At 41.0% G+C, this 22636-nt stretch overlaps 1 protein-coding gene across 4 annotated transcripts in view; it reads right to left on the minus strand.

Moving 5' to 3' along the window:
- The window catches only part of TEC (tec protein tyrosine kinase), a 1312802-nt gene that overhangs the window by 165232 nt on the left and 1124934 nt on the right, over positions 1–22636 (minus strand). For all 4 annotated transcript variants that reach the window (XM_044061419.1, XM_044061418.1, XM_044061417.1 and 1 more), the window contains exon 12: positions 6638–6712. In XM_044061419.1, coding sequence (XP_043917354.1) covers positions 6638–6712 — 75 coding nt within the window. The remainder of the gene's footprint in view (positions 1–6637; positions 6713–22636) is intronic.

Genomic DNA, 22636 nt, shown 5'->3' on the forward strand with positions numbered 1-22636 from the left:
TTTTATCATTGTTTTTTAGGCATAGGGGCCTAAGACTACAGTCTTTTCAGGCTTGTTGGCTGTTGGTGAAGCACCCACCAAGAGGAGAAAACACGTGGCCTGGGCTTTGTTTTTTTAGACATGAATAGAGATTTAGGCCTTAGTAATGAAGGCGGTGTCGATTTAATATGCAAGTCTGTAGGCCTGAATACATCCTCAGAAGTCGGTGCCTGCAGAGCGGCTCCGGACCCATCCAAGGTAAAGACATCCGCGGGTTCCATAGGTGAAGCATCTCATGGCATACCGGACTCCGAATGGGTCTCAGTAGAGGCCTGCGAATTTGAAGTAGTGGGTATCAGGGGCTGCGAAAGCGCCTCACTGAGTATCAGCAAACTGGCGACTGGCTTAGGAGAAGCATTGTCGGCAGTTTTGGACCTCCGCGGCCTGTCTCTGTTTTTAGCCTTGCATTTTTTCGGAATTCCGGTAGTCGGAAGGCGAACCAATGACATTTCTGGATAATTAAACCAAGAACCGAAATAATTAGAGGCAAAAATGTACCGATGATGAACAGTGCGCTGATTAAATAAAGCACAAAACTGACAGCAAGGTACATCGTGGTAGGCAAGGAATACAGTATGAATGAAAATCTTTATGAGGTATTTGCTTTCCAGAAGTAATGCAATTATTAACTTTTACTGACATTGGTCAGGAGCAAGAAAAATTTTCCCCAACGGGGTATTTAGCTTTTAGTTGAAGACTTTGGTTCTGAAACTCGAAAATGAAAATTTCAGGAGTCCGCCGACCGGCACTTGCGAACTACTTCTGCTTCGGGCACCGCATGGCAAGAAAGACTGATGTAATGGCGTTGGCTGCATGTTTTATACCCCTGACGACCTGACGTCATGGAAGAAGGGACAGCATCAGACGCAGGACCCAAGACTTTGTTAATCAGGCCGACTGAGGGCAACCTGCCAGCAGATTACCCAAATGTAATGACTGTAACAGTGAAACATGAAGAACATCTTGTCAGTTGCCATCCTTGTGGATACAGCTAAAAAAATATCACAATTGCAATTGTTCCAACTTTATCTAGCAAACCATTTGACCTAATGAAGGGGCTATGAAGCTATATACCTAATGGTAGGAAGAAGTGAAAGGGATGTATATCTAACATGCTTTTAATAAATTAATAAATTGTTTCCAGCTGCTGTGGAATATGGGACACAAAGTAATGTCAGCCCTTAATGGGGAGCATGAACAGACAAGAACCTGTAAACAATTAATGCCAGCGTGAATGCTGTGGAATAAAAGTAAAAATATGGAATACCTAGCTGTGGGAACACAGCAAGAAATGCAGTGAGCTTGCAGAAAGTTTGGTTGGCTTTTTACTTCTTAAATAACCTCCTAGTCAAACCTCCATGTACTTCAAGAAACAAATATCATTTTTCTACACAATTCATCTGATTTAATAGCACAAAAAAGAACCTCACAGAAATACCAACTGGTAACCAAAAATCCGGATTCCAAGGCTGCGAACCAAGTACTGAAAATGTAGTTTATTTTAAAAGCTCCACAAAAGCGTTAAAAACACGAAATACATCCAATATGTCAAGCGCTTTCACCCAGGCACTCCCAGGCTTTCTCAAGACAATTAATACATAGTTTGGTGGGCTCTTTTATATCGCCCTTACCAAATCAATAAATTCAATCAATTTACAATTATTCAATCATAAAATTTATAATTAAAAGGCATAGTTCCACTTAAAACTTTATCATGTATCTAGTGATACTTTGTTTTAAAACAAAATTGACATATGGGACTTTAATATCCACTCTCCACAAGGGCAGCATGGAAGAACTAGAGCAATTTATTAGACACATTAATGGCAGTACAGATTTTGTTTTAAAACAAAGTATCACTAGATACATATGATTAAGTGGAACTATGCCTTTTAATTATAAATTTTATGATTGAATAATTGTAAATTGATTGAATTTATTGATTTGGTAAGGGCGATATAAAAGAGCCCACCAAACTATGTATTAATTGTCTTGAGAAAGCCTGGGAGTGCCTGGGTGAAAGCGCTTGACATATTGGATGTATTTCGTGTTTTTAACGCTTTTCTGGAGCTTTTAAAATAAACTACATTTTCAGCACTTGGTTCGCAGCCTTGGAATCCGGATTTTTGGTTACCAGTTGGTATTTCTGTGAGATTCTTTTTTGTGCTGTTTTGGTAGTGCAGAATTTTGTGATACACCAGCTATTCTATTGGACAATGGGGAGGGAGCTGATGACGCCCCAGTTACGAGACGTGAATTCAAGCAGGTTATGTGCCTGCTTTCACAACTTACAGGGCTGCTAACAAACAACGATTCCGAACGTGGTAATGAGATACCGGCTAACCAAGAGCAGCTTCAGAGGGCTTGCAACACTGCTCCTGGAAGAACTGTTGCTCCGTTTTCAGGGAACGCTGAAGGAGGGCGGTTTACAAATACTAATGCAAACAACGTGCAGCAAGTAAGAAGCAGGCAAGGAGCTGGTCACGACACGACTTTTGGGGCTGAGAAAGACTTCAACTTCAATAAATGGACTAATAAGAACTTTTCTTTTGGGCAAGGTATTGTACAAACTTGCGATATGGAAAATGATAATTTAGAACTAAAACTTAAAGACTTTAACAACAAAATGTACTCGTATAAAGCAACCAGACTTGAAATTGATTATTTATCAGAGTGTGTAAAAGTAAAAAGAGTCCCTAAGGGGCTACGCATTATTAAATTTCCAAACAACGCTATGCCTGGCACAGAATTATTTAAAGAATTATCAGCCTTGTTCAATAGGATGGGGCTGGAAATATTAGAATTAATGATTAAGGATTATGAAGCCAAGGCTTCAGCATTGTTGTTGGAAGTAAATACCCTGAAAAACTCCATTGTTAAGGATGTTAGTTTTAACAGCATAAAAAGGGATTATGAAAGCACATTCAATGAGATTGATAATCACTGTCTTAGGATTGTGAATAGGAAAATAAGGAAGTTAGAGTGAGATTTGCAGGATTACAATAATGGGCAGGCATACAAAGTCTACGCTAAGAACAGATGGTCACGAGACCAAAATTTTGATAACAACAGTAGAAGTAAGGAGCAGGATAATGTTGTTAGCGAAGGCTTTGATGACCAGGGCCCAAGACGAAGTGAAAGGTTGGCACAGAAACTTAACCAACAACCTAATCAACCTAACCAGGTTCAGCAGGATTTTCATTATGGCCAGGGGAGGCAAGGGAGCAGACAGGTGAATACTCATGCCAAGAGATGGAATCCACCAAGGAGATAAGGGTTGATTGTATACAGGATATTGATGTTGGATGGGAAGAAACACATAACCTAAGTTGTAACATTGTCAAAAAGGGTAATTTCTCTATATACAACTACACAGAAATTGATGTGGATGACTTATATTTTGATGTGTTTACTAAAGGGCTACACTTTGTTCCAAACAACTCTATCAATATACCCAGGACCATTCTAGATTTAAAACTTTTTACAAGGCAACTGAACATTTTGGTGAACTTAAAAGGAAATAGAATAGACAGGAACATGTTTCATAGGAGGAGTACATGGAATCCCCCTTTGCACCCGGTTCCTAAAACATTTGAAGAAATGGTAGAGGTAGAAATTAGGAACATTTTTATCAAAGATATGGTAGGAAGTAATAGTAACTTTTCGGAAGCATCCTACAAATTGATCAAGAAACTAAATAATGAAGGAATCAGGGTAATGAAAACTGACAAAGGGGGGGGGCGTAGTTCTTATGTATCAACAGGACTACGAAGCCTCTTTGCATACTCTTTTACACGACGTGGAACAATATAACCAAGTGTCGATAAATGAGCGTAATGTTGCATATGCCAAAATTAAGTATATGTTGGAGGACAATTTGTACCAAGGTGCAATAAATGAACAATTATATAACTATCTGTCAGTGCACAAACCACTAACCCCCATTATTTTCGGTATCCCCAAAGTCCACAAAGGGCTACAGCCTCTACAATTTAGACCTAGTGTAGCAGGAGCTAAGGGGATTACCGAACCATTGGGGAAATTTATAGATTTAACATTGAAAAAGTTTACAACATCCCTAAAATTCTTATGCAAGGATTCCTGGGAATTTTTAAGAAGTGTCAAAAAGGAGTTCTATGAAGAGACCAAATATTTGGTCACAGTGGATGTAGTGGAATTATTTCCAAGCATTCCACATGACACCGGGTTAGCATGGTTTAACGAAATGTTGGCTAAGTACTCAGCATTGGGAGGCAAGACTATAGCACTACTTGTTGAACTTATGGAGGTCATTCTCAACAATAATTTTATCTATTTTTGTGGGGAATTATTCCGGCAAAAAAGAGGGGTGGCAATGGGCACCCCCTGTGCCTCTGCTTATGCCAACAGTGTGTTAAGTTATTGGGAGTCAAAATATATATTCAGCACACAGTGGGCCAAATACCTGGTACACTACCAACGTTACTTGGACGACATCTGCATATTTTGGAAGGGCAGTATGGAAGAACTAGAGCAATTTATTAGACACATTAATGGCAGTACAGATTTCTTGAAATTTACGTGCAATATCAGCATGGACAATTTGCAATACCTGGATGTGAATTTATCCAAGAGTACTGACAAAGAATGTTTCACGTCTTGTATATATAGAAAGGACAGTTACTCAAACATGTTCCTGCATTACAATAGCAATCACCCTTCATTTCAAAGGAAGGGGATTATTAAAGGGCAACTGATTAGAGCGGCCAGGATGTGTAGTGAAGAGAGCAAGTTCAAAGAAGAAATTACATTCCTGAAAACATTGTTTGTGGAGAGGGGCTATCCTATACAACTAATAGACTCTGTAATTTTAGAGGTCACAAGCCAGAGGTTAGACAAATATTTCCCTTTACTTGGAGAAAAAAGACATGAACCTATTAGAGTAGAAAACAAGTTAAAAGAACAGGGTTGCGTATTTGTTCATACAAATAGTAATGAAAGTCTATCAGTAGAAAGGGTGGTTAGCAAATATTGGCCAATAGTTGCTATGAATGAAGAGTTTAAGCAAATGTTTGGTAGCAAACCACAATTTATTAGAAGAAGAAATAGGAACTTAAAAGAATTGCTTGAGACTAATCAAGAGATGGGAGTATGTAGTGGGCATCGAATGACTGGCACATTTAAATGTAATACTTGTAAGCAGTGCCCCTACATTATTAATAAGAAAGGTTTTTATTTAAATTCTAGAAGGGTTTATATAAAATCACCTGGTTATTTTAATTGTAAAACCAAGGGGGTGGTTTACCTTGGCTTGTGCCAGTATTGCCGTTGTTTCTACATAGGCAAAACGGAGAGGACATTGGCAAAACGAATATACGAACACCTTTACGAAATTAGTAAAGGGAAGGAGACAAATGCATTCTTCAAACACTCATTGACTTGTGACCGGATGGAGCTTAGGTTTATAGTTTTAGAACAGGTAGAAAGTAATCCTAGAGGAGGAGACTGGGAAACCTCCTTAGAGTACAAAGAACTGCTCTGGCAGCTGAAACTAGATGCTGCAAAACCCCCTGGCCTTAATGGGGCTATTAGTATAGTTAGCTTACTTAAACTTAGAAGAGCAAAATTGTGACAAAAAGGTATATAAACACAATATGAAATAGGTGTTATTTCAAGTTATTCACAATACATAACAGTACTCATTAAGTTGTATTAAAATTCTTATTGTTTTAGAAAGTAAATTTATGATTTTTTAAAAAGAACTGTTTATGAATGCTTCTAAGATATAGTATTGTGTAAGAAATGATGTGCCAACCAAAATGTTCTAACATTGATTGGGTGCTTTTTGTTAACCTACAAAGTAGGAAACGTTTTGAAACATAAGAATAGTTGGAGCAGTGTTTGTAGTTTTTGTAGTTTTTTGTAGCTGTTTATATTTTTAACACTTGTTACTTTTAAAATTTAAGACATTTTGTGTGGAGAGTGGATATTAAAGTCCCATATGTCAATTTTGTTTTAAAACAAAGTATCACTAGATACATGATAAAGTTTTAAGTGGAACTATGCCTTTTAATTATAAATTTTATGATTGAATAATTGTAAATTGATTGAATTTATTGATTTGGTAAGGGCGATATAAAAGAGCCCACCAAACTATGTATTAATTGTCTTGAGAAAGCCTGGGAGTGCCTGGGTGAAAGCGCTTGACATATTGGATGTATTTCGTGTTTTTAACGCTTTTGTGGAGCTTTTAAAATAAACTACATTTTCAGCACTTGGTTCGCAGCCTTGGAATCCGGATTTTTGGTTATCATCTGATTTAATAACACAATATCACATATATTAAAAAAATGTTACTTAGAATGAGTTGGACAAAATTAGAAATTAATGTAATTGCACACATGCTCACATTTTCCAAAGTTAAAGGGTTAATATTCTCTTTAAAAAAATTGAACTTTCTGCATTTAAAGCAGTCGGACAGTTCTGTTTTACGTCACAACTGAATTGGAAGAGAAAAATGCAAGTGTTCCTTTTAAAACACACTTTCGTTAAAAGACACATGGAGACAGCATATCTGCTACTGCATATTCATAGCCCATATAATTAAAGCTGGCATTACCATAACTGAATCCTGCTGTCGCAGGTACTGTCCTTCCTTTAGAGCCGACTGGATAACGTAGTCTTGTAACTAGACCTACAAATCAAACACATTCATCCCATGGTTAGAAAAGTGATGAAAATAATTGCTATAAATAAAAACTGTTATTTAAATTATTAGTTAAATGTTATAGTATGCAACCATTCATACTCTCAAAGTAGAATGAACGACTGGTATAAATATATATATTTACCTAAATACATATACATACATACATATATATATATATATATATATATATATACACACACACACACACACACACACACACACACACACACACACACACACACACACACATTATATAACTACTATAATGAACCACATCAAATTATGAATAAACACAGGATGTGAATTTTATGTAGGTAAATATAACAAATGGATAAACAAATGTATTGCCAAATGCATGGAAAACAAAAATACTAATCTTTAAAAAAATGTATGAAGAACTGATATAGTGAGTTTTAAAGTTTCATTCCACAAACTGTCGGGCTCTGGACAGGAGCTTAACACTACCAAAGGAAAAGTACTTATTGTGTAGGTTAGACTTTCACATTAACTGACCACACTTCCTCATAATAAGAATAAATGCTCCCTGTTTAGTTGTATAGCTGACTTCTACTAAAAAGTCCCAGAGAGTACACTTCTAGGAATATAAATATCCTCATGGATAGTATATCCCAGAGTTCAAAAAAGGCAGTCAGCACTTTTGTTACTGACACAGTTCTGAAGTTGGTGTGGTCTGAAACTCATGTGTCTGTCATGACTCCATTATGTCCACCTTCAGAACAATGAAATCCCCCTTGTTTATTTAGGAAATAGGTTCACTAATCACACTCAGTGGAAATCAATCAAGGTGTCAGGATTCCTTACAACAGGTTCTAAATCTAAAATTATAAAAGTGGGCACCCCTCAGAGATGTGAACTATACAAGGGCACTACAAGGCCTGAACACTAAGGAAGTCTGCTTCACACTATGTTCTGTAACTTTGTTGACCTTCATTACGTTAATATTTGACAGCCTGGCTATGTGGCACAGATAACTACAGCCCTAACTACAATCCAGATGGTGTGAGTTTGACTACAACTCAGCTGCTGGAAGAGATGGGCAAGGAAAGATAAGAAAGTGGCTTTGATGGCTCATTCACCCTGGGGGAAGCAGATGCTGGTCCCAGGTGACCACCTGCTCTCATGCAAATGAAGGCTTGCATGTAAGAAGTGGCCCTATGATGGGGGTGGGCATAGGCTTAGATCCCACACTAACTTCATTAGCTCTCAAGAAGTGTTGTGGTGGAGCACATGCACATCAAAAGAAGAACACAGGATGTTGCTTGGGAAATTTGCGTGCCCAAGTCAACCATCGCAGGTGAGGTTTGATCCGTACTAGAAATGTCCCTTTAGCTCACAGGACAATGCAGAGCTACTAGGGAGAGTGGCCAGGGGTAAGTAAGACAGCACATCACAGGCTCAAGTCCAGCAGAAAAAAACAGACTTACCTGGGTCAGTGGACAAAGGTGTCCACTTCTGGCAGAAAAGTGGAGGCAAGAATGCAAGCACATTCATAGCTGCCTGAATGATGCCCAATCCAAAATGCTCTCCCTGTATTGTATTAGATGCATTCTTACTAAGCAGAACGACTACACTGAGTCTAATGGGGGGTACTTGATGGTCAACAGGCATGAAGGAAAAACACCCGGAAGAAAATGAATCTTTATCTTTCTGCCTTTGCCTTGTAACCTGATGCAGTTTCTTTTTATTCAGTACATTATTAGATTTTAGCACAAGTGCAGCAGAATAAAAGTCTAAGGACAACAGGGCAAGTAACATATCTTATGTGGCTTTACCAACTAAGACAAAAATCCTCATAGCATCTAGCAACATAAACAATACAGATTTAATTTCAATAACTTCTTCCACATGAATTCTGAAAAATCATTGTTCGTCTTTCGGCTTTTTCCCGGTAAGGGGTCGCCACAGCAGAACTCCGGTCCGCTAATGATTGGCAGTAGATTTTTACGAAACGCCGAGGTGCCAGCTCAACGCCCAACCTTCAACGAAGGCACGCCCAGTTACGCACACATGTCTTTAGAACGCTACCCAACCGCGGGGAGAACATTTCTAATCTGTGTTCCACCCTCCTTAGTAAGCTCTGGATCCTAAGCCGAGTACCTTTGCTGAATTGACTTTCTGTTGTCTCCCTGACACAGAGGATGTCCAGCCTCCTTCTTACCATCATGTCATCCACTTCCAAGCTGCATCCTGTCAATTAAGCTATATTGAGTGTAGCAATCCTTAATCGATGTTTGGCGGCTTGACTGGCTTTATGTCCAGCTTTCACTCAACAGCTATCCCAAGTAACTCAAGCTAAGCAACTGATCACCAACCTGCCAGTAGCTTATTGACCCAGGGCTGCTGAGCTTTATGGCAGACATACACTGGACAACAGGGGCACAGAGACCCCTCCCATTATTAGCATGGGTCTCTGACATAGGTCAGAGTAAGCTAGGCCCTCAACTTACTTATCAGTGACAAATACCTATACCCACTTTTGGTGATATTAGTCAATGTGACCAGATTGCCTAGAGACAGTGTTTACACCATCGAGTGGTTAGTCTTGCTACTACTGGCTTCAAAGCTGCAGAGAACACCCCATGGACTAAAGGTGAAGGAGTCTTGATTTACATCCAACACAAATATACCGCAAGGTTGGTCAAACAGATTGATGCACTTTAGCTTCTCCACAATCAAATCACCATAGGTAAAATCCCATACTACTTCCTTGCAAGCTACATAACACATATTTAAGCCATCCAGCCCAATACCACATTCATGGGAGGCTTCAAATACCCCACTATTAACCGGGAATCATATATGACACCAAATATGCTGGCACAGAGATTCAAGGATTTTGTAAACACAAACTCCTTGAACCATCCTGTCAATATGCTGAGCAGGGGGACAAAATTACTGGATCTGATCCTCACTAACCTTGGAGAAAGCTGTACACCACCCACAGTCTAATGTCCTCCCTGGTGACATGAGACCACAAAACAGTCCCCTATGAAGTAAAAATAAATCCTGGCTAGAACTGGAATGCTCAGGAACTACTCTAAGGCTAACTTCCTACTATTAAGTGATAACCAGGCAAAATGTCAAGCCCCACCAACCCTTAGAACACTGCTGCCAACATGAAACTGTTCACAGAAGCCCTACCTAAGTATGTTAATAGTTACATACAGGCAGCTATACCCATCAGGAATAAGTACAGAACTAACTCACAAAACAAGCCACCCTGGTAGAATCACATCATCACTAAGGAAGTAAGTCATTTATGGCAACAGTTAGGAGATGTATCACCCAGCATGATAAAAGTGCTCTCAAACTAAACAAGCAACTCAGAGGACAAAGAAAGTCTTACAAAGCCAGATGTCAGGTAAATTTGCCCTCCCATGCCAAGGACAACTGCTTGGCATTCTTTAGCTATGTCTGCAACCACAGAGGCAATACACAATTGTGTGCAAGAGCTCATTGTTAATGGAGCCACCTACACTGAGACAAAAGATAAAGCAAACCTACTGGTAGACAAATTCAGCCCTATATTTTCCCCCCTCTCTCCCTCCAGCCTCCCCTCAGGAAATACCATCAAATGTAGCTCCCCCTACTGTCACTAGGGAACAGGGTCTCAATGTTCTCTCCAAAGCTAAGGTCACCACAATGATGGGCTGTGACAATATCTCAGGCTACCTTCTAAATAGTATGAAACATGACCTATCAGGATCTCTGAAATCACTCTTCAATAGTAGCCTCCAAACAGTCTTCATGCCTCACAAAAGGAAAATGGCAATCATCATCCCTCTGCACAAAGGCTGGTAACCTACAGATCCTGGAAACTACAGACCCATAAGTCTCACTAGTCTCATATGCAAAGCCATGGAATGAATTATCATAGAAATGATCAATAATGACATAAGAAACCTCCAGACACTGGACCAAACTCATTCTGGTTTCGTCAAGGGCAGGTTATGCCTAATCAACCCAGGTGGACTTCTTTGAGAAGGTCGCCAAAGCAATGGACAAGGACAAATCAGTTCACACTGCCTACCTTGACCTAGCCAAAGCATTGGCAAACTCAAGAAGTTTGGTATAAAATATTATATCACCCAGTAGATAGCCATCTGGCTCACAGACAGGACCCAAAAAGTTAGAAGTGGGAGTCCATCTCTACAAACAGGCAAGTCACTATAGCTGTCCCTCAGAGATTAGTACTAGGATTGGATGTTTTAGGCATTTACTTCTCTGAAGTCAAGGCCAATGTCAAGGGCCTCTGGCTGACCAAATTTGCAGATGACTGCAAATTTGCAGCATTCATAGAATCCCCCACTGCCACTAATGTTCTCCAAGAAGGGTTGACACAGACAAAAAACTGGTGTCAGAACCATGGACTAAAACTAAATGCCAAGAAATGCATAGTGGTATCCTTTGGGAAGTCTGCCATCCCTGGTAACCAGTGTATTGACAACAGACACCTAAATGTCAACCAAGTAGTCAGAGACTTGGGGACACCTGTAGACAGTAACTAGCTTTTGACCATCATGTGTCTACAGTAGTGAGGAAATCATTTTATGTTGTGCAGCTTATAAAGGTATGACATCTAGATCCAAAGAGATCATTGTCCCACTGTATTCCCTTTGGTATGTACTGAACCAGGCACATTCAACAATTGGAACATCCATGGGGGATCCTCACTGAAAGAATACATGATGTAAATAGCATTTCTTATGCAGACTGCATCAAAGCCCTATTCCTGTATTCTGTCTCTAAAGAATTAACTGTTGCCTGTGATATAAACAGGACCTGTGGACAGACAGCTATGTATTCCACAGACTCCTGCGTCTATGGAACAGGCTCCCCATCCATGTGAAGCAGAGTTCCTCTCTAAATCAATTCAAGTGTAACTTCAACAACTGGATGTGAAACCAGAAATTCATCCCTGGTTTGGCACCTATGCCTCTAATGGACAAAGGCAGCCTGTAAATGGTTCATCCCCCAGGCCTCCGCTTGTAAATGTTTCATCTCCCAAGTCCCTGCTTAGACTTTCTAAGACTACCAGAACTTGTCAGAAATGTGGGATGTATGGCTAGGCTTAAAAAGGCTCCAGTGGTCATTAGCCTAGTACACACCTATGAACCTATGAACTGCACGCAGTCTGTGATCTGTGTTATCCTATTTACAGGATACTATGCACCACAGTCTATGCCAAAAGCAGTTAATCTAGACAACTCTTTCCCCAATAAGCACCATCTACAGTCTGTGCTGCTGTCCACAACTCCATTCTGGGTAAGTTTGACGTGGAAATGTTCATCATGTTTTTGGGAGATAGGAGGAACCCTGCATAGGTACAGGGAGAACATACAAACTCCAAACAGACAATGGCCGGAGGTCTGGATTGCACTGTGTACCTTGTGCATGGGAGGCAAAGACCCTTAGCCTTTATGCCAAAAAGACCTCCCAAACACAAACACAAGCACGCTACCCATAATACTTCCTCTGCATAACACAATACACATAATAGCTCATGCACCAGTGTCTCACCTGTCAAGCCCGTAAGGCAAAACACAAAACCAAACATATTAGTCATAGATGACTCTATCATGAGGCACACAGATGTCCCTCTCATTAGGCTGGATAAGGAAAAGGTCATGGTCAGCTGTCTGTCCGGTGCCAGGACCTGCCACATCACACAAGCACTCAAGTCTCTTAACAACAGGTACTGTTATGACTCCATCATAGTCCATGTTGGTGTGAATGACTTGAGATGTACCTCTCTGGACTATATGAAGACAGACATGACTGAGTTCTTGGACTATGTGTCTGAGGCAGGTATGTCCCAAGCCTTATACAGCATTTTACCTTCACCTAGGATGATGCCTCAATACAAACAGGAAATGACTGACTTCAATAATTGGCTTAGTTTCTGGTGTCATTCTAAGGGGATCCACTATCTGTCAGCCTGGGATGACATGACCGACAGACCTCAATGCTTTGCCAGATACGGTCTTCATCTGTCACCCATGGAATTTCAGCTACTGGCTAAGGCTCTTACAACCACATAGTGCCTTTTTTAGGCAGTGTATCAAGGACAAAATTCCCAACGTAAAAACTCCATTTAAAAACAACCTCAAGGTTATGTTGCTAAACACTAGAAGTCTTAAAATGAAACTGCACTCACTGGAAGTAGTCCTCACCTTAGAAGACGCATATCTTTGTGCAGTCACAGAGACCTGGTTCAAGGCTGTGAAGAGCACCCCAGCCGTACCGGGTTATACCTCCTTCCACACATTCAGACCACAAACTGAAGGCATGAAAATTTAAAGGAGGTGGTGTATCAACAGTCATTAAAGATAAATACTACAGGACCCCCTCCATGAATCAGGACAACCACTCTGCTATTTGGATCCACTTGGGTCTATCATGATACATCAGAACACAATGGTTTGGGGGCAACTTTAACTACCCTTTCACTGACTGGGTGAATTACTCATGTTCAAACTCACTTGCCCAAAGGTTCCTCGGCTCTGTTAAATCCAGTGCCCTGGACCAGCTGGTTGACACCCCCACAAAGGGTCCCAGCATCCTGGATCTGGCGTTTACAAATATGGGAGACCACTGTAGAACCCCTACTGTGAGGTCTTCCCTGGTGAGATCTGACCACAAATCAGTCTCATTCGAAGTAACTATCACCCCCCACACACACACACACACCTAGCAGCAACTAAACTAAAAAAACTTCTCCAAAGCAGATTACAACCTCTTAGGGGAAAGTATAAATAGCTTCACTGCACCTCCCCCTCAGATGGAACTGGCAAGTATGCCAGGTTCTACACCAATGCTTTACAGAAACACCTGCACAACTGCATTGACTTGGCCATACCTGACAGGACCAAAACAAGCTCCTCAAGGAAGAGCAAACCTGCCTGGTGGACAACTGCCCTTGACAGGCTTTATAACAAGTAAATAAGATTTCTTGTGAAACCCTCCAAAGTAAACTATGAGTCCAAATTAGCTTCCTCAACTAAGGACAACCATAAGGCACTCTTTAGTTACATCCGTAACCTAAAAGGAAAGGCCCAGATTTATTTCAAACTGGTAGTTAATGATACAACATATACTGAGCCTGTGGACATAGCTAACCTGTTGGCCGTCAAGTTCTGTGAAAACATTTTCCCCTGTCCCTGCCACAAGTACCCCATGACATCCCTGCCACCTGTCCCCTACCATGCATCTCTAAAGAACAGGTCATAAACATGCCCTCTAAGGCCAAAACCACACCATCAATGGGATCTGATTACATTCGAGACTGTGTTTTACATGGGCTTCATCAAGAACTAGTAACACCACTGGGTACTCTCTTCAATTATAGTCTAAGTAACAGCTTCATCCCAGCTGAATGGAAAATGGCCACTGTTATTCCCTTGCATAAAGGTGGTGCTTCCACTGACCCCAGGACCTGTACACCTACTACCCTGTCTAGCCTTATCTTCAAGGCCATGGAGCGAATCATTGTGGACCTTATCAACAAAGATATAGGTAATCTCTAAACACTTGACCCTTCTCAGTTTGGATTTGTCAAAGGGCCATCATGCCTGTTAAATCTGGTGGACATCTTCAAGACAGTCATCAAGGCCCTGGACGAAGGGAAATCTGTGCATACAGCCTACCTAGACTTAGCTAAGGCTTTTGACACTATCCCCCACTCAAGCATCACTGACAAACATATCCAGCTATCAACCCTTATTTCATTAGCTGCGTTGCTAACTGGCTCACCGACAGAATTCATATAGTCAAAATAGGGGAATCTACCGCCAACAGCAGACCTGTATTCAGTGGTGTTCCACAGAGATCAGTCCTGAGACCTCTACTGTTTGGAATCTATTTCTCAGAAGTACAAGCAAAAACTAAAGGTCTGTGGCTGACAATGTTTGCTGATGACTGCAAACCGGGAGCAGTTTCAGAATTTTCAAATTATGTCAACATCCTACTGGGAGCGGTCATAGAGTCTCCAAATAATGTCAACATCCTACAAGAGGGTCTTACACAAACAAATGATTGGTGCCAAAGTCATGGCCTTAAACTCAATACAAAAAATGCACTATCATCCCTTTCAGTAAGAGCAATGTTCCCGCTAACTACCACATCAATAGCAACACCGTAAGTATGCACTCAGTGGTCAGAGACCTGGGCACACAGGTTGACACCAACCTTACCTTTAATCACCATGTCTCCACAGTGGTAAGCAGGGCATTCTATATTGTTCATCTCATAAGTAAGGGGATTGCCTCCAGAAAAAAGACGTTATAACTTCTCTGTACTCTTCCCTCATCAGACCAATAACTGAGTACTACTCCCCTTTTGGTACGTACCTTTCCAAGCACCAGCAACTGGAAAGACCACACAGGTTCCTAACAAGAAAAATTCAAGGTCTTCAGTATCTGTCCTACCTGGATCATCTGAAATCACTGTCACTGTATTCTGTTTCATACAGACTACTCAGAGGTGATCTCTGCCTTGTATATAAAGCAATGTCCGACCCTTCTTTATTGGAAATGCTCCATATCCGCAAGTCAAATGGTACATGGGTTACTCACTCTAATGACTTAAATCTAGTATGTGACATTAAGAGAACCTGCTGGAAGGACAGATTTGTCTCCCAGAGGTTAACCCACCTTTGGAACAGACTCTCACTTCATGTTAAATAAAGCACCTCACTGGCCCTCTTCAAATGCAATCTGGACGATTGGATGGGTAACCATAAATTCACCCTGGGGGTTCCATCTGTGTCTCCCTTGGACAGGGGCAATAAATGCTGAGCATGGAAATAATGGTAGAATTTGGCTAGGCTTGTAAGGGCCCTAGGGCCATTAGCCTAGTAACTTCCTATGATCCTGTGATTGCACGGTGGCATGTCCATAGATTCATAAGTTCATAGGTGATCACTAGGCTAATAGCACAAGAGCCTTTACAAGCCCACAGATGGGGTAGTAAGTCTTTGGGTTTTGGAGCCCTGAATCATTTTACAGACTACCTCTGTACACAACGGGCATGGGCAGTATCCTAGGAGTGTATTTACAGTCCCCCATTCATTTATGCAAATTCTTTTTGAAGAAAGTGAGGGATGAGCTTTGTTTTATGAAGACGAGTTTATCACAAAAGATGAGGTAGCCTTTGGAATACGAATCTGTCTCTCCAGTAAGTTCTGTTCGAGTCACAAATAAGGTCCAGGTCCAAGGAAAGTGCTGCCCTTGTAACATTTTTCTTGCAAATATGTAAAATTGTCATCATGGCTGTATCAAAGAATATCTTGTAGGTCAGTCCCCCTCTCACTGAATGATATGAGATGGAGTAAAGGAATACGGCCTTTAGTCAGTCTGCATAAGACATATATCTTGCACTTTGTATTTTTTTAGTGAAAAACCTATGGGCCCACTCCAACTGGTGTAACTGCCTAGTTAGGTAGAGAGCATTATACTCGATTATGGGCCTGATAAGGGCTGAGTACAATGGCAAAACGACTTCCTTTGATCTTGATGCCATGCCTTTACTTATAAGTTAAGCCACACAGAAGGATTTTCTCACTACAATAGCTACCTGGTTGTCAAAGTTTAGGTTACTATCTATATGTTTTCATGGGGTCCCTCACCACTGGGTCTACTTTTAGGGGTGTGCTATCAATATTATAATTTACGCATTTTTTTATCATTTAGTCTCAGAGCATGGTTTTGGCATCAGTTGTATGTCATTTTAGGCTAGTTTGTAGGATGTCAACATAATTTGGGGATTCACCGATTGCTCCCAACTTACAGCCATTGGCAACCTTGGTGAGACGGATGCCCCAACATTGGCCTTCACTTCAGAGAAGTATGCATCAAACAGGAAGGGTCCCATCACTGGGCCCTGTGAGTCACTGCTAGTAACAGGTTTCTTACTGGAAATGGATTCACCTATCAGGACATCATGTGTTCTGTCAGTGAACCAGTTGGCTATCCATCTGATGATGTAGGGGTTTATGCCTAACTCAGTAAGTTTATCTATGATCCCAGAGTGGGAAGGGTCTGTCTAAAGCTTTGGTCAGTTCTAGGTAAGTGATATGTACAGTTTTACCCTCACCCATGGCCCTGGTGACTTTTTAGAAGAAATTCACCATACTGAGCAGGCAAGACCTCCTTTGACAATGCCAAATTGGGTCTGGTCCAGTATTTGGAGAGTTCCTATATCATTATTGATCATGTCCATGATAATTCTCTCCACATGGCCTTGCAGTTAAGACTGGTCAAGCTTATAGGTCTGTAGATCCCTGGGTCACTTGATTGGCTCCCCTTGTGCAGACGGATGACAGCTGCAGTCCTCACTTCCTCTGGAACGAAGGACACCCGGAGGCTGTGGTTAAAGAGCGATTTCTAGTGGCCCTGACAGATTCTGTTTTAAGCTATTTAAGAAGCATCCTGGACTGTTGTCAGGACCTATGAAGGATGTGTTTTTGGCTTTTGCAAGTGCAGTAAGGACCTGTTCTCTCATAATGACCGGTAGAGAGATGGTTGCAGGTATTTCTTTGGGTGTGGTAGGAGGTGATGGGGAGAAGTTTGAAATGAATTTGTCGGCCAGCAGGTTTGTTACAGTTTCAGGATGGGTGTACATGCTGCCATTCATGACTAACTCTGCACATTGCTGAGCATTTCCCTTGAGGTTGCAAACATAATTAGAAAAAGTCTTATGGTTATCTTTCACTTGAGAAGCTATCTTTGCCTCATAGTTTGCTTTGGCAGATTTGACCAGCTCTCTAATTTGTTTATACAGGTGAGTGTCTCTGCACTGTTTTGTCTGTTTATTCTTGGCTTTGAAGATGATTTTTTTTCCTTTTGTTGAATAGCCCATTTATGCTACGGGTTCACCAAGATGTTTTTTTTTTCCAGGAATCATTGGTTTGACTCAGACAGGTACTGCCTTCATGCAGGCTAAGGATGTCAGAGCATATCCTGCATATTATCCCCATCAACCCTTGTCAGGGCATTCTGTATGATATGGCTGGACATATCACTGGTATTTCCTCAGCTTGGCCACAGCTGGGGCTGTGGCATCAAGTATGTGTTCATGGAGAATCATTCTGTTAATCTCCTCTCTGCTGGTGCAGGGGAATATAATGCCTCTGCCCCCATAGGTCTTATGTGACTTGCATATATATAACTCAGCTGTTTCTGGTCTCTGTAGAGTATTCTTTGTGTAATATGCATAGCCTTCCAGCACCAACACCCCCCTTCCTGTAGCACAAAGGGATGAAGCCTTTAATGTAACACAGGAGATAACTGCTCATGGTACTGCGAGAGTCAAACAGGGAATGAAAGGAGTGAAGGGACATGTGCCGTCTGCTTCTCCCAGAGGTTAGAGAGGGTAGCGCACACTCTGGGACACATAGTACGGAGAAGACTGGGGAAGTCACCACTGAACAATCCCTTTCTGATGTCCTGCCAAGTGCATACAGGGGATAGGGTCTACCTTCATATCAATCCTGGTAATGGGAAACAAAGGGGGGGGGGGGTCCTGATGACAGACAGTAAGGCAAAGACGCAAAAAAAAAAAAAAAAAAACCAGTTACCTTCCTCTCTAAGTAGGCACAGTCCCATATATGTAGTATATTCTCTGTCTTCCGTGCCAGTGGCTGTTGTTTTGGTACTGGTCTTTTTTCTACCTACTGCTCTGACAGTTGGTGTGCTCAGTGGTATATTTATGCTGTCCTGTGTTATTTTACACTTCTTAGTTCTGGGGACAAGTTTATAGTGTGCATGCCTCTGAGTGTTACAGAGGTTTTCCAGTTCTGTATGTTTTATAACAGGTGTGTTTGTTAGTGCAGTACACTGCTGTACATTGCAACTGTGATGCATATTTGCCCATTTGATCCCGCTTGTGGCTTTTTTTTTTTTTTTGTTTTTCATTTCAAATCATGTTCTTCTTGCTCAGTGAGTATGAACGTATCCTCCATTGCAGTGTGTCTCCCTCTAAGTTACAACCTGATGGCTACCCTGGAGTCTTTTCAGAGAACCTGGGTGTCCGGTCCTCTATGCTGGGGTACCAGAGCCTCCTTTAACTATATGATAGTGCTTCCCAATCAAAAGGGAAGGAAAACCCAGAATCTACCACTTACTACTAAAAATCTAAGAGCTCAACTTGGGTTATTTTTGGGCCTGAACACTCACCTGCATGGTGGCATCACTTTTGATAAGGTCGGAAATGAGGCATGGCCAATGGAGGACATCCCTGCTTGGTCCCTAGGAAGGCCATACTTACCAGGCCAGCCTATGGGTCCAACCTGAAAGTTGCTCCCATCTCCAGCATCCACCATGGCTGTAAATGACCCACCTACCATAATCAGTACCTCCTCTTCTCCTAATGGGCACACCCATCCTCTTGCCTGTGATCTCAAGTAACTCAGCTGCTACTCAAACTTTGGTTGCCTTGGATATAGTCAGGGCTTTATCCCTTCATCCACCAGTGAGGCCTGCCTGTGGTTCTTTTGGTCTTGCTGCTGCTTCCTGCGGCCCTTTACATATCTTGTTTACTGTCATTGCACAATGCTTATTCCCTGCTAGCCACATCCCTTTTTAGGGGATGATGCTTTTGTATTGTACATGAAACAGTTATTCGGTTATTTCCTAATGTAGGTGCAGTTTTCCTGTTTCCCACCAAAATGTTACAGTGCCCTCCTTGATTTGACACTGTGCAGTGTGGGGAAATGTCCAGTGGCTGCACACCCTCACTTTGATTCAGCAATCATACAAATGTGTGTGGTCTAACTTGCATGTTAAGTTTGAGATTGCACTATTTGAGATAATTCCTCTTATTCTATGGAAGAGGAATCATATTGTTAGTGTATGTCAACACTGGTGTTGGGGGCACATCTGCCACAGTGGGAGTGAAGTGGGATAAAACTCCTAGTACATAAATGCTTTTAAAGTCAGAACTAATTTTGACTGTTGATATTTATTTGAAAACACACACTTTTCTGGTTACACTTTTCAGTGTTGACCACATTACTGTTGTATTTCTGTCATGGAGTCATCCAACAATGGTAAGCACCCAAGATCTGAATATCACAGAAAAAGCAAACAAAGGTAAATTATTCCAAATTTATGGAACCACTCCTTACTCTACCTGTAACTTCAAATTGAAGGAAAGTCCCCTTGTACTTTATTAAATAAATATTTTAACATTGAAGATACTTGTTCTCAGGTGGATGATGAAATTAGTACAGCACAGATGTTTCCATGAACTACATTTTCTTTCTCTGCATTTCACTAACATCAGGGCTCATATCTTAGTATTACAGCGCTGCATATGTAAAAAGTTTAGTTAATGATGCTAACTTTGACAATCTCATTTTCTACCCTAGAAGTTATGTGAATGCTACATCAAACCTTTCAACTATGTTTTTAGATTAAATCAAAGTTCTGGTATTCTTAAAATTTCACCAGGACTGTAAATGTGATAGTGGCAGACTGAAAAAATAGCTAGCAAATTATCTCACAAAGAGGTGCAACTTGAGTAGTTTAAACTACAATAGTGAACAGAGTGGTCTTAGTTGGAAGAGGGTATTGCTTACTGAATTCACCCTGTCATGGGATACAGAGATTTGGATTGTAACCTGATCTTACTGAGGTAGAATCTGCAACTCTTGTCCAAATTTACATTGTTACCATGCAAAGTGCAAACTCCACATCACAGGGATTACAGTATACATTATCTGTACATTAATTCATTTATATACTTCTAATAAGACCATTGAGATACACTCAGTCAACAATATGGCTGTAACAGTGCTAAATATCTGTGAGGGTTTGTATTTGTCTGCACACATTTATGCATGTATGCAAGTGCATGTGTGCATGCAAAGGGCTGTAATGCGTTGCACTGCATGTTTCTGACAGCAGCAAGTTGAAATATGCTAACAAAGCTATTATTTTGTAATAATGTATTTACTTGGCCCAAGCAGGCATCAGAAATGCAAACAGTCAATAAAATGTCTGTAACTGCTGAGAGTATGTGTGTGTGTGTGTGTGTGTGTGTGTGTGTGTGTGTGTGTGTGTGTGTGAGAGACCACATGTGAGACTACTGTGTATGCTTATGGATGTAGGGAGTGTTGTAATGAGCTGTATGGATCTGACAACAACAACACACTGAAATTAATTACCATGTTCATTATTTATGCATTTACTCAGTCATTCATTTAACCAAACCAAAATCAGACACTTAAGGTATATGCACTGAATAAAGGGGTTATAATTGGTAGACACTCGCGCGTGTGTGTGTGTGTGCGTGTGTGTGTGCGTGTGTGTGTGTGTGTGTGTGTGTGCGTGTGTGTGTGTGTGTGTGTGTGTGTGTGTGTGTGTGTGTGTGTGTGTGCGCATGTGCACACACGTGCACATAGAGACATTTTATTTATTGTTTTAAAGCAACTAAACAAGCTATTTCATTGCTCTAAAAATAAATACATTTAAAAGAACGCCATTCCAAACATGGAGCCTAAGGCCAGCCCTGCCTGAAGATGGAAAGACTATAGCTTAAGAGAAAACAACAAAGAACTAGAAATCATGAAGGAAAGCTTCAGGATGGGAATTAGAGAGAGACAGAAAGACAGAAGAGGAGGCACAGAGAGCTTTAGGTGCAAAGGTACCCCACTGCCTTTGGCATGTAGTCTTAATAAATGCAAGAGGTAACTGATTTTTATCAGACCTAAATTTGTGCTGCTCTTGCCTGTGATCTGATCCTTTTTGTTGCTACCCAAACCTAAAACCTATGGCTAAGGATGGGGACACAGAGTGCCTGGTAACTTTAAAGTTCCAGCCTATAACACCATTCTCAATTCACCACAAGAGCGAGTACAGTTCCTGCACTCTAGTAATACACCCATGTCTGGTGAATCCTCTCATCCTCAGTACATTCTCTTTTGAAAAAGACACCATGCCACTTTAACTACTCTAATGGAAGAAGCTGCTCCCCTCCCTTACCTGCAAGCCACTCTTTTCCAGGAGGGAACCATAACCTCTGATTTGGAGGTACAGGCTTTCATTTTAGCCATTGCATACCCAGAACTAAATCACCCCATTGTATGCTTGACATGAAAATCCACTGAAATTAACAAGAAATTTTCATATATAATCAATAAAGATGCACACCCCATATCATCAAATGTATACTTTCCAGACCTTGGATGTAATTAAGTATCTTTTCTGTGGAGGGAAGACAACGCACACCACTGATAGGCCCTACACACAGCCTCAATGTCCGCTACCTCTCTGCTGAGAATGTGGAAACAAAAAATCATTCTTCTTAAACACAGAGATGAAATGGAATGCAGTAACAGCTCTGAGACCCTATAGTTTTGCAGCCCATCTGTCAAGACACTACAAAGTGAATGATAAAAAATGTGTAGACAGCCCTGCAAACTATAACATCCCACCTAAAATTTTCAAAGGGACAAATGATATGATGCATAGCTGGGATGGAATCCATACTGCGTATCTTAAATTAGAGGCCTGTAAGTCTCCTTTTCAGCATTGTGGCATAGATTTACTCAGAGATGCTATGAAAATTGCTTCTACTATACTGACAGTGCATTCTCCCATTCCTGTTTTTGACAATCAGGGGCAACAACTACAGTTTGCAAATCCAGAGGCACTGTCCCCTTTCCACACCCACAATGAATGTTTGGATGTAGCTGCATTTTCACCTTAATAATGTTTGTTAATCCCAACCCTACTGTGATGATGTGAGGTATCGACAGCTATGCCAGGAGATGTAGGGCAGTTGATGTGTAACATATGCCAGTACAGCTAGTTGGAATTTAGTAAAGAATTATATGTTATTTGAATGTCACACTGATTTGTACAAAAGCTTGTGTTGAAAATGTATTTG

Source organism: Protopterus annectens, chromosome 2.part0 (assembly GCF_019279795.1).
Source record: "Protopterus annectens isolate FY-2018-M chromosome 2.part0, PAN1.0, whole genome shotgun sequence".
NCBI classification, from domain to species: Eukaryota; Metazoa; Chordata; order Ceratodontiformes; family Protopteridae; genus Protopterus; species Protopterus annectens.